The following is a 13,160-nucleotide window of genomic DNA, read 5'->3' as shown; positions in this document are numbered from 1 at the left end:
TTCTATTCTGAGTTTTATGTTGGAATACATTACAGACTAAAGGGGATTTTGTGCTCAAGCACAACCTTCTTTAAGGGATTTCACAAAGTAGGTTTATCTTCTGTATGGAAGAGACTATTTGACCTTTTAATAAACATCTTCAATGAAAACAATGGAATACTAGCAATTGCCTTTTCACTCTTGTATATACTCTGAAGTACAAACTCCAGTTTAAATTACTGGTGGTTAAAGTAAAAGCAAGAATAAAAACATGATTAATCACTTGAGTTTCCAAGAAACTTTGATAAAGTCAGTCACATTTTGTAAGTCATAAGTATGTGACGGTAATTTTTTATATAGAATCTGCAAGAAAACCTCAGACACTATAATGTTTGACCTGATTATGCAACTTTATAAGATTTTAAGTGTACAGAATACAGAGAAGCTGCAAACATTACAGATTTTGCTTTACAGAAGTAAAGACTGTAACTTGTTCAAATTCCAAATAATGGGGTAAGGGAAGTAGAAAAGAACCCTGCTGCTTAATTCCATTTACATGTTTTGTTCCTAATATGCATCAGGAGACTCACTGTTTTCATGGAATTATATGGATGACTAAAAATCAGGATTTATGGGCAATTAAGATATTGAAATCTTAAGGCAAATGAAGTATCAGCTCTAAAACACATCCTTTCATATTTATGTCAACATTCCTGGTTTTGATCCTGCTTCATTTAAAAAAAAATAAAAATTGTTGGTTTCAAGTTTCAAAGACAGGTTTCAAAAGAATTTTTGCTTTTTCAAACCACAAACTGAAGCTCCACTTCTTCAAGTCAAGTCATATATCCATCTTCAATGCACCTATTTACTTTCATTTACACTGATAGGAATTCCACATAGGCAACCAAGAGGAAAAAGTTCCTGATATGGGGGAGGGAAGCCTCTTTTTTTATCTTTGCTCCAGACTCCACAACAACACAGAGATAAACTGGGCCTGAAGGCAATGCAAAGCTTACTTCCCTATTTATCTCCTAAGCCTTCTTGCAGCCTGCCTTAAGAAAAGCCACATGACAGAAAAGCTCATAGAATGGTTAGGTTTTTCTTAAAATACGACTTCCCAGTTCTTTAAGTCTAATCATCAACCCAGCACCACCACCATATTCACCACTAAAACGTGTCCTCAGCACTTCCAGGAATGGTGAGTCCAACCACTTTCCTGAACAGCTTGTTCCAGTGCTTGACAACTTGACAATGCTTCTTTCAGTGAAGAAATTTTTCATAATGTCTAATACAAAACTTCCCTAGTGCATTTTCCCTGAGGCCAATTTTGCTTGTTCTAACACTTCTTACTTGGGAGAAAAAACTGAACCCCCGTCATCTGTATTGTCCTTTCAGGTACGTGTAGACTGATAAGGTCCTCCCTGAGCCTCCTTTTCTCCAGGCTAAACACCCCCAACTCCCTCAGCCACTCCTCATAGGACTTGTGCTCCAGACCCTTCAATACCTCCAATACCTTCAATAGTCCTTCTCTGGACTTGCTCCAATACCAGAATGACATTCCTGTAGCGAAGAGCCCAAAACTGAACACAGGATTTGAGATGTGGCCTCACCGGTGCCCAGGACAGGGGGACAATCCCTGCCCTGCTCCTGCTGGCCACACCATTGCTGATCCAGGCCAGGATGCCATTGGCCTTCTTGGCCACCTGGGCACAGCCTGGCTCATGATCAGCTGCTGTCACCAGCACCCCCAGGTCCTTTCCAGCCACTCTGCCCCAGCCTGTGGAGCTGCCTGGGGTTGTTGTGACCCAAGGGCAGGACCCAGCTCTGGGCCTTGTTGAACCTCACACCACTGGCCTCAGCCCATGATCCAGCCTGTCCAGATCCCTCTGCAGAGCCTTTCTGCCGATCTGGACTACCACCCAGTTTGGCATCACTGCAAATTGATTGAGGCTGCCCTCGACCCCTTTGTCCAGGTCATCAACAAAGATGCTAAACAGGGCTGATCTAAGTATTGAGCTCTTCATAAAATAATCCTTAAAGAAAAAGATCTTTGGGATCACAGCTGCTAACATCCACAATTCCCTTTCAGAGCTTTGCATCTCAGTGCATCTCAGTTCACATTGTGAAAGGATCAAAGCAAAGTACCTGAAAAGACAGAAATTAGCTGGTGCCTGCAGGGAGGAAAAGACATAAAAAGTATCCTTAGAATATATATCTTAATTAAGTCTTTAGAAGGAAAAATGTAATGCAGCAATTAAAAAAAAAAATTGTTTCTGTTATCATTGCTAGTGCTATGTATTTCTGAGGAAAAAGGGGGGTATGTATTTCTTCTCCCATGTTCCTCATAAAATGGAGCAGAATGATCTCAGATCTGTGGCATAAATTTTTCTTCCACAAATTTTATGTGAATCTGAAATTGTGGATCTGAGAGGGTAAAAGGAAAAATTAAGTTTTACCCTTACTCTCCTCCTTATGCATAGAACACTTGAATAAGGGTGATCAGCACAGGGTTGTTTTTTTTTTAGTGAGTGTGTGGTATTTTTATCTTTCGTGGAAAGGATGGAATCTTGACTTAGCATTTAGATGTGCTGTGGCACGTCTGCACAAGCTCTGGAACAAACAACTGGCAACTTGTTGCCTCGAAAGGTCTGTAGTTAAAACCACACAGAATGGATTATCATTATAACCTGGTCAAAACTGGTAACATACGATCAGAGCTCCTTGTTTTTAGAGCCAAATGGCTGATGGCTGCTCTTCACAGTTGATTGAGAGCCATAATTTATTTTTTTTTTGCTCCTATGAAAAGTCAGAACTCTGTGTGCAGTGTCAGGGCTGGAGGGTGAGGGATCAGCCAGGCAGTACCAAAAGCGTTTTAAGAGGACTACGGCTGTGTCATTTCCCCAGAGGATCACAGGTACTGGCCACCCGTGTCCCTTCCCAAGATGCTGACCCCCACCTGGATACAACCTGAAAGAACCGTGTTCCCAGGTAGGGTGTTGGCCTCTTCTCCCAGGCAAGTAGTGACAGGACAAGAGGACATAGTTCTCAATTCAAGGACATTGAGTTCTGAATTCAAGGACACTGGAGCGCTGGAGCAAGTCCAGAGAAAGGCAACAGAACTGCGAAAGGCTCTGGAGCACGAGTCCTGTGGGGAAGGGCTAAAAGAGATGAGTTCTTTTAGCTTGGTGAAAAGGAGTCAGCTCAGGAGAGCCCTTACCTGAAAGGAGGCTGTATAGCCAGGCAGGGATTATCCGTTTGGGAACGGACGTGAGTCTTAAGCTGTGCCAGGGGAACTTTGGGCTAGACATTTGGAAGAATTTCCTTACAGAAAGTGTGATTAGACACTGGGATGGGCTGCCCAGGGAAGTGGTGGAGTCACCATCCCGGGAGATGTTCACGGAAAGTCCGCACGTGCCACTTGGTGCCATGGTCTGGTTGACTTGTGGTTCGGCCACAAGTTGGTCGCGATGATCTCAGAGCCCCTCCTAATCCGACCCAGTTCATTCGGTGACTCCACGACTTCCCGAGCGCGGGCGGCGGTTCCCGGGAGCAGGAGGCCCTGCGGCCCCGTTCCTCCCGGCGCTGCTCCCAGCCCGCCTCCCGCCGCCGAGCCCCGCGCGCGAGCGCTCGGGCGCCGCCATGCGGGGGAAGCAGCGCCGCGCGGGCCGGCCGGCGTGGTGGACAAGATGGCGGCTCCCATGGAGCTGAGCTGCTGGGGAGGAGACTGGGGGCTGCCGTCCCTGCACCCGGAGTCTCTCACCGTCATGGTAACGGGCGGCGACCACCGCCCGGCCCTGAGGGAGGGAGCGGCGGCGCCCCGGGGCTTGCCTGCCGCGCGCACGGACGTCCGCGGGGCACCTTCTTGCCTCGGGAGAGGCCGGGGGTGGGAGGCGGGATGTTGGGCCCGCGGCGCGGACCTGGCTCGTTCCCCACGGGAGACGCTGGCAACGCTGCCGCCCTTCCCGAGGACGCCGAGTCCTTCCTGGCGGCGCTGCCACCCTTCCCGGGGGCTGCGGGGCCTCTGCCCAGCATTCCTTGGAGCCGCATTAGGGCAGTGAAGCCCAGCGGAAACCCGTTGCGCACCTGCTGGTTGTTGGTCCACAGTGCACGAAGGTGCTTAACACAACTTCAAAAGCTCTGTCTTACGCTTTTCTTACACAGTGTGACATGTTTTCTCCCCTGCCCTCCAAATCTTTATTGCAGGCTTACGCCAAATTTTCTGGTGCTCCCCTGACAGTGAATACCATAAATAACTCCTGGAGGGCTCCGAAAGGTACCATCTTTGCAGCCTTTATTACTCTAATCACAGCTGTGTTCTAAATGTAGGTTCCAGTTTTTCTGTATTTCCCGTGTTTGCATGGGGTTTGTGTTCATGAGTGCAGTCTGCCCCAATTGAATGACTTCATAGGATCAAGTGTGATGAATTTGTGAGAATGAAATAATGGAAGTCATAAACAAGAGTCGTGCTCCAGAGGACAGTTTATTAAAATGTGTATGGGTGAGGCAACAGACAGTTAACAAAGCAGTAATGCTAAATATATAACTTTCAGGCAGGCAGTCTGAATTGATGGTATCTTGAAAGAAAATTTGTAAGCTTTTTTCACTTTGCATATTTATAAAGGTAGTAACTAGACATGTGCATGGAAGAGCTCTTTAGTTACCTGTAGCTTAATGGGTTGGTACAGTTGGAAATGGAATGTGAGCCTCAGCAAGTACAGCTTACGCTTGTTGGGTTGTTTGGTACTGTGCTGATTTAGTGGGTTTGACTGAGAAAAGGTGAAGGTAAGCTTTCAGAGAGGACTTCTTTGGTTTGAATGCTTCTATTCATTGCTTATTTGTTTGCTCAGCAGTTATTGTCTTGGTGTGTTTGAGAGAGGTAAAATCACTGCAGGATTACAGTCTTCTGTCATTTATACTTAACCACATTATCAGTTCAGGCAGTACTGTATTCATGCAGAAGTTGAGCCTTTGGTTCTTGTTTTCATGTGTTTTCTGGTAGGGGAAAATACCAAGAACTATATGGGTGGACTTGCTAGAAATTTGGTCGCTATCCTTGTAAGGAAAATACATAAAATCAATTTAAAAAGCAGTTTAAATAATAACTGTTAGTGGTAATTGATATTTTAATATTATTTAGTACTGTCCTGTTGGGCTCATTCTGGCAATTCTGTTGTGGGTGTATTGTGGTAGCCCTCGTTACAGAGACTTTGCATTCCACAGCCTTTGATCCTTCAATCTTATGACTAACGGCTGTCCAGTCACCTTTTGGCAGAGAGAAAGTATGTAGTTCTTTGAGTAATTCATGGTTATGCAGTGGTAGCTTGGGCATTGTTTGTAGCAAGGCTAGAGAGAAAAGATGGTTAATATGGATGTTGAGGGGAGAGACAGAGGAAAAATTGAAAAGAGGCTCAGAGGTAGATGAGTTGAGAGGGCAATTGGACTGAGATGGAATTTTTGTCCTCAGATGAACACCTGAAATTCAGACAAGTGGCCTAGTTTTCAAGGTATTGGATACATAGCAAAAAACACTGGCTTCAGTATGATCTGATGTTGCCCTTTTTTATGTTTATTGTTAGTAAAGACCACAGTAGATTGAGATTAACCTCAGTGATCTGTGTAAAATTTTATGTTTCTCATGCTGTGTAATATTTTATGTTTATGTTTACATGTTATGAAAATCAGAGCATGCTATTGAGAAAAGGAAAGTACATACAGTGACTGATTGCTTTCCAGTTAGAACTCTTCCATACAAATTGTTGACTGTATTATTTATGCCTTCTAGGAGATCTGCCACTTTTGGTATCAGAAGATATTGTTATTTCTCAGCCAGCAAAAATACTAAACTTCTTAAGAAAGCAGGTAGGTCTCTTTCAAAAAGATTTGTTTTATTTGACTTGCATGTCTCTTTTGTACGCTGATTGAGAATTCCAAAAACCAAACTAGAGTTTAGTTCAGACCCAGTAGTTTTTTGTTTCTCATACATGCATAAGAATTGCAAAATGGTAGATAAGAAATTGATCCTTAAATGTTTAATCATTAGTTGTGTGAAAGATTTAGAAATAAGCATAAAAAAAATAAATTAATTGAAACTGACAACAAATTATCCCTAATTGAGCAGTTTGTTACTGATTACCCTGCTTGTAATTATAATGCTTTTAATGCCATTATGACTTTGCAGACCTAGGATATCATAGTTTACATTAACAGTTTAAATGGATGTGGTGGGTTTTAGCACTAGCTAAAATCACCACATAATTTCCCAGTGCTCTTTTTTTGAAAAATAATACATACAGCATTGTTTTTAAATCTATGTATTTTTCCGATAGCTTGTAATGTAAAAATGTCTGCATGTACTTCTTGGTGCACACCAGGTTATTGCCTCTTGCTTGCCTTTTGTAGGACTCTTAATGTTATGTATACAAGGAATAAAGCTGTACAAGTTCTTCTTTTTACAAAATATAAAGATACCTAATAAACCATGACATTACTTTTTAATTCCTAAGATGGTCCTCTAGCCCACTATTCTGCTTCTACATTAGAAATGCAGTGTGGTCAGATGACCTGATGAATGACATGTTACTGAAACTTAAAGCTTCATGGGGAGAAAAACAGAATCTGAAAACTGCATTTGAATTGGAATTTTAGACAGTTGTTTTAAAATTCTGAAGTTTCATATTCATTTGGATTGAATTTGAACTTCGTATTCATGTGAATAACAAAGGGGCAACTCTTTATGTTAAAGTGTAACAATTGTATGCTTGCTTTTCAGATATTCAGGTGTCAGCACTGGCCCTTAGTTTATACATTAATGAAACAAATTTACTCACTCCTCCCTCCAAAATTTTTCAATCCTTATAATGTATTTTAGAAGAATCCAGTGCTAGTATTAAAAGTTCAGTGAGTAATTGCATTAATTTAGCTGTATATGTGTTCTCTTACATTGTTACCATCCAATTTCTTAACTTTTAGAGTGTTCATTAAAAGCAAAATATGGGGATGCATGCTTTTTTTTTTAATACTTACACCTGCTGAAGTGTCAGATTCTTGAAAAATAACAGTGGAGACTTACCAGAGGCACATCCCTGGGTATTGAAAAATTGCCTCTGTATCACTGGACATTTGCTTGGAAGCAAATAGGAAAGAGACACAAGAATTATTTTGGAAATAGGAGGACCCAAAGCTCTAGGAATGGGAAAATGAAAAAGCAAGATGCAACAAGGTTTGGCAGAGTTGCCCTGAAGAAGGAAAATTCTAGTGAGTGCATGCTTTCTATTAAAAAAAAACTTTTCTATTACTGCCTTGATAGGTGTTAAGTTTGAAGTAACTTTCCATTAATAATGTTTTTTGAAAGTTCTGTGTGAGTCTATTTTTTTTAATTTGTAGAGATACAATGCTGATTATGATTTGTCTGCAAAACAAGGCGCTGATACACTGGCATATATTGCACTACTTGAAGAGAAACTGCTTCCTGCTCTGGTAAATATTAATAAATACTTTGTAGTGGTCAGAATATTTGGAATTGAATGCTGTAAGAAGTGCCCAGTGTGAGAGACATTAAAGTCTCTCAGCCACAGCCCTGGCTGGAACATAGTTGTTTTGTTCGTCTGGTTTCTGGAAATACTGCCTAGCAGCTTTTGAAAAGGAAGTAAGTGTTTGTTTGTGGAGTGTCAGGTAGTAATAGTAGATTTATGAAAGACACTTTAAAAGGACACTTACTTAGTTGTTTTTTTGTTCTGTTGGTCTTTGGGAAACAGTATCCTGAAAACATCTTATTGTGGCCATTTTTTTTTTCATTTGATTTCCTGAAAATTCTTTGATTAAGACGTGTCTGATGTGAGACATAAAACTGAAAGCCTTTTGAACTGTTAAAACTTTCAATAAATTAAAATGCCCATCACTAGCTTAATTTTTCATTTCTTAATAAAACATGGCCATTTGCCCTCTCCATTTCAGTGTAATTACATTAGAGCTATGAGATGCACAGACAGAGTCTCTTGAATGACTTTGGCTTCAGTTGTACAGGGAAAATACTCTGACCAGATGGTATCATAAGCTAGCCATTTCAGCTGACCCTGGTTTCAAATTCATAATTTCATAATATCTTGTATTTTAAGATTGATATAAAGTTTCAAAACAAAATTCCAGAAAGTTCAAACTTGTTGCTGTATATCTGCAACTTTTTTTTGTAATATATTTTCAATATATAGTGTGTGTGTGTATGTGTGTGTGTGTGTACCTGTACATACATAGTACATACATAATTTTATGCATATAGATCTCTCTAATATCAATGGTTTTTTTCTTTATTTGGAAGGTAACTATTGCCTTATGTACTCCTACACTGAGGATTAGTATATTCCTCTACAGAGACTGGTAGCCTTAGATTACAATAATTCATGGTTCTTCTGCTTTTCTGAGACAGGTCTTGCATATCAAGTGTCACGAGATGTCTACTCATGTAATTCAAATTTCAGTTACATTTTTCCTCATGTTGATACAGCTGCACACTTTCTGGATTGAGGCTGAAAATTACTGCAGTGTGACAAAGCCATGGTTTGCCTCAAGGATTGCCTTTCCAATGAGTTTGTATGTGCCTGGAAAGATGTCCAGGGAGGCGCTGAACAGGATCTTGCTGACGAAGGGAGGCCCTCCACTCTACAGTCTCACTGAAGTGGAAGCACAGGTATGTATTGTGCAGTAAGGAATTCATAAGTTGATTCTTCAAAGACAAGAACTGAAACAGTCTAGCACACTGTCAAACAATGAATGTTTGTGCACACCAGCCTGGCTACACCTAGGGCTCTTAGACAGTCTTGTGTCTCATCAGATATACAGGGATGCCAAGGAGTGTCTAAATCTCCTGTCAAAGAGATTGGGAACATCTCAGTTTTTCTTTGGAGATACGTGAGTATGATTTTTATTTTAAATTATTTTGGTAAATGACTAATAAAAAAAGTACCACTGTATGAACACTTGAACTTTGTTTTTTTCTTTTTAACTTACCAGAATGTTAAAAGTGCTTTCCAGTAGTTGTCTCACAGTCTGCTTTTCAGATAAATCTGAATGAGCAAACAGGGCACAAAAGAGATCATCAGACTGAGTCAATGTGGCGTCTCTCTTATCCTGCTTTTTTCCACAGAGAGGGAAATGCTGTCCACAGCTGCTAAGAAAATGTGAGGTGCACTGGAGAATACTTTTCTAGCCACTGAATGTCACCTCCTGGCTTTGTATGTAGAAAAAAGTGCTTTAGGCTGAGGTGCTAGTATTGTCCTCATGAGAGAAGGGCATAGATCCAGGAGCACTATTCCTGTGGTTTGTGTGCAGAGCAAGAAGCAGATAGGGCCAACAGCATAGAGCTAGCAGTTCCTGAAAATCATGATCTCTTCTTTAGCTGTTGAAGTTGGACCACTCCATGGGGGAGGATCCTGGTCCCTGGTCCCCAGCCTGACTTCCGTGGTGCCAGAAAGGTGTTTTAGAGTGCCTTGCTTATCAATGTATGGGATAGTATGACTGTGTTACAATGCTGACATTACTGCTTCAGCTTGCCAGCATAGCTATAGTTAAGAGATGCTGAAAGGAGTAGATACTTGATACAAAACATTTACCAGGTTGATAGGCAAAGGTGGAATGACAGAAGGGCTGACTATATTCTGTCCTGACTATATTCTGAGTTGTATTTGACATACACAGAAAACTAGGTTGTAGAAGTCTTAAAAGTCTTACCTCGAGTCACTTCAGTGTTTGCTTGTGTTGCTCTTTTTAGGCCTACCACCTTGGATGCCTTTGTGTTTGGTTTCCTTGCACCAATTTATAAAGTGTGCTTCCCAAGGGTACAGTTGCAGGAGCATTTGAAACAGCTTCCCAATCTGTGTCGATTTTGTGATGATATTTTAACTTGCTACTTCAGGTTAACCGTCTCAGGTAAGTTGTGGTTTTTTTCTCCTTTTTGTCATATGTACTCCTGTTGGGATTAGTACTTCAGGATTCCATTTGTGAACCAAGGCAGATTAGATTTCATGTAGTTTATGTGAGACTTTCTGTGGGGAAGAAGACACTTCTAAAGTTGGGCAGAAAGGACTCAAAAGCAAGTGTTAATACTCAATTTTAGATTCTGTCAAGCACTGGCAAAACCTTACGGCTCACACTTAGTACTCCTGATTTTCTCACGTGGAATGGCTTTTACACTTAAATTCTTCTTTGCGTAAAAGTACTGCATGAACTCTCTCTCCAGTATGAGTTTATTTTTTAAGAATTTAGAAGCTTCTGTAAATACCTTTTCACTCTTTATCTTTCTACCTTCACTCTCCAGGCCATTCTCCAGCTGGACAGGATACAGCAGATGCTAATCTGCAGAAACTCACACAGCTTGTAAATAAGGAATCCAACTTGATTGAAAAGGTTACTTTTGCTTCAGTATCTTTAATTTTACTGCTTTGTTGTGGTTACTTGTTCACAGATATCCTTGCATGGCAATTACAACTGTACAGTGGACTTTATTTTAATTACTTCTTTTCTAGTGAGTTATGTTGTGTAGAGAGGCGGGAAGAATATTACATCATTTGGAAGGCGGAATTAATGCAGCCTTGCAGTAAAAAAGTATTTTTAATACAACCAAAAGATCATTGTCTTGCAGCTGTGCACAGAGCTGTGTTGACACGGAGGAGTGGTATCTTTACACAAGCTTACATTCAGCAAAGAAGGAGGCAAATATATCGGTCAAAACTCAGAAAATTTTCTGCAAATTAAGACTGATAATCAGCTTTCCTTGCTCTCAGTTGCATGCTGTAGTAACTAACCAGCAGTCACTCTTCTCCTGCTTGTTCTACATCTAGCTGTTTTTCCTTATGTTCTTTGTTTCTAAGGCTGTCACTCAGCACCTACCAAAAAGCTATACAACTTAACTGAAAAATACTTGGGAAGAATTAGCCTTTCATGCATATAGAACACTATAACTGAAAGGGTAGATGGAATTTCTTCCTGAAAAAGATCAGTGTGTGAAATAGATCATTAACTATGATCAGCTTCTGTAGCATTAGGAATTGATACTCTTTCTGACACTGAAGTGTGGTTATGGAACTTTCAAACAATGGGTTACGTAGACATTTGTCAGGCATGATTGAGGAAAAACTGATCCTGCCTGGAAGGAATGGAATAGACTAGGCAGCCTCTGCAGCTCTCCCCTGTGCTTTTATTCTGTACCAACTAAACTTTTTCAGATCACTTCACACATAGGGCATTAGAGTGATTTCCTATGAAAATGTGAATTGTTTATATTCAGAGATTAATTTTAACCTGTCTTTGAAAAGGTCTTATCACAAGTGCTTTATTACATATTTTTTGAAACACGTAACTAATACAAATTCACGCATCATCTCCAGAGCATTTCTGATTTCAAAAGATTTATTCTTGCATGGTGCTGAATATACAGAAGCATCCATTGATGTTAGCAGTTTGACTCTTGATCTGCCTTCTCACAGCATTTGGTTATTGTACAATATTTGACCTCTTAGAACTGGTGCTGCTTCCTTCAGTAAATTTGACCAAATGACTTGAGCAGAAGCACATCCAGGTGCCCTGGGTTTGATGCACCATAATGTAAGGCAATGATGAGCAGCTCTAACACAGGCACATATTTGGGAGTGGAAAGAAACCAAAGCACCAGTTGCTGATGGTCCTGACAGTAAACATACGCCCACCCAGTATTAATGGTGGCAGCCCTGACAAGTAAGACTAATCATAGGATCTGTATTCTGCTGTTGCCAGATCCGGCTCTCATTGTTTCTCTGCAGATGGATGACAACCTTCGTAAGAGTCCTCAGCATCCCCCTCGTAAGCTCACAACGCTCAAGCTTGCTGCAGGTGGAGAAGAAACTAGTCCAATGAGTCGTTTATCACCTTGACATCTCTTGCTGCCCATATACATGTGTCTTGTAACTCAACTGAGTGCCACAGTAAATTTTTTTCATGTGAATGTTTTGCAAGGGAAGAATCTGCTAATGGGTACAAGTAGGGAAGAAATAGAGCTTTACAATCTTCTATCTACCTGTTCTTTTAAGAAATTGCATGGATCAGGCTGGCCACACACTACACTGAAGCTAAGCTAAGCTAAACAAAGCTTGTTACTGCAGATGTTAACATGATTTTGTACAGCATACTTTTGCCTTTAGCCTAGCAGAAATGTTTACCTAAAGTTAAAAATCTGCTTGTGGAATGTTCACTGTTACTTTTTCTTTGGGGTTTGATTTTACTGTAACCATGTTACTGTATGTGAGTGGATATACTCTTTGTCTGAGAAGGACAAAGTCCAGTTGCAAAGTCTGAAAAGACAAAATGTTGCCATTCATGGCAGCCGAGAAATGAAAAAAATGACAGGAAGGTAAATATTTTTGTTGTGCTTTAATGAGCTTGGGATTTGTGTTTTATGGTGGTTTGTATCTTTGAAAATTTGTCATGTTGTACTTTGAAGGGGATTATTGATAAGCATGTGCGCTATGGGGATTAAAATGATGCACAATGCTAACATTTCACAGTACCTCGTATTAGTCCTTTGTGAAACAGGCTTAACCTGTGCACAGAGTAATACCACATGCTGCAGAACTGTTAAGTGAAAATCACAGAAACCTTGTAGTGGTTGGAGACATTTGATTAATTGCTGTCAGGACGAGGCTTGACTAGCAAACATACTGCATCTATGGATTGAAAGGGACTGGTTAGGGCTTTATAAGAAACCTGATGTAGGCTTTTAAATGTATCACAAATGCCTCTTAATTAGTTTAGTCTTATTTTTTAGTAAGCACTACAGTTCATTCAAAATTTTTGTTACATGATGGTCTATCTAGTTCTGAGCTGTTTTCTCTTGGCAAACTGTGGTATATTGCAGGACTTATTTTTTCTGTTCAGTTTTGTCTTTAACAGAAGCCTTGCCAGTTCTAGAGACCCAAGCAATTCTGTTACAAGAGAGATGTAAATTTTTACTGGCAAAGTACTGGCAGATGCTTCATGAGTAGGTGTAAAGAGAATTAGACAAGGAGATTGGCCAAAATGGCAGTGCTTGGGATACAGAATTCTGATAGCTGTGTGTGGGATAACTGTTCTGGGGTTTTTTTTTGGTTGTTTTTCTGGCCAAATTGAAATAGTCTTTCAGCTTCCCTTTGGCTACTAGTCATGTTTGAGATACACAG

At 40.6% G+C, this 13,160-nt stretch overlaps 1 protein-coding gene across 4 annotated transcripts; it reads left to right on the top strand.

Moving 5' to 3' along the window:
- The first annotated feature begins 3,630 nt into the window (after positions 1 to 3,630).
- On the top strand, positions 3,631 to 12,501 carry MTX3 (metaxin 3). Of its 4 annotated transcripts, none has more exons than XM_058827279.1 (9): positions 3,631 to 3,746; positions 4,183 to 4,252; positions 5,762 to 5,838; positions 7,363 to 7,455; positions 8,480 to 8,662; positions 8,807 to 8,883; positions 9,743 to 9,900; positions 10,289 to 10,377; positions 11,743 to 12,501. In XM_058827279.1, exons 1-9 carry the CDS (start codon positions 3,666 to 3,668, stop codon positions 11,860 to 11,862), a joined length of 948 nt encoding a protein of 315 aa, XP_058683262.1. In that variant the 5' UTR covers positions 3,631 to 3,665; the 3' UTR covers positions 11,863 to 12,501. The 4 variants fall into 4 exon arrangements, with proteins under 4 accessions (XP_058683262.1, XP_058683263.1, XP_058683265.1 ...); XM_058827280.1 differs by having other exon boundaries at positions 3,645 to 3,746; positions 11,769 to 12,501; XM_058827282.1 differs by lacking the exon at positions 10,289 to 10,377 and having other exon boundaries at positions 3,645 to 3,746; positions 11,769 to 12,501.
- Positions 12,502 to 13,160: the final 659 nt, after the last annotated feature.

This window comes from Poecile atricapillus, chromosome Z (genome assembly GCF_030490865.1).
Source record: "Poecile atricapillus isolate bPoeAtr1 chromosome Z, bPoeAtr1.hap1, whole genome shotgun sequence".
NCBI lineage: Eukaryota > Metazoa > Chordata > Aves > Passeriformes > Paridae > Poecile > Poecile atricapillus.
Note: the sequence above shows the minus strand (reverse complement) of the source record. Positions and strands in the feature narration are given on the sequence as shown.

Bases quoted from the DNA above. Each gene is read 5' to 3' on its own strand.
- MTX3 (XM_058827279.1), top strand. From the start codon at position 3,666: ATGGCGGCTCCCATGGAGCTGAGCTGCTGGGGAGGAGACTGGGGGCTG. The intron at 4,253-5,761 runs GTACCATCTTTG...TATGCCTTCTAG, and splicing joins CTCCTGGAGGGCTCCGAAAG to GAGATCTGCCACTTTTGGTA. The intron at 10,378-11,742 runs GTTACTTTTGCT...TGCTGTTGCCAG, and splicing joins AATCCAACTTGATTGAAAAG to ATCCGGCTCTCATTGTTTCT.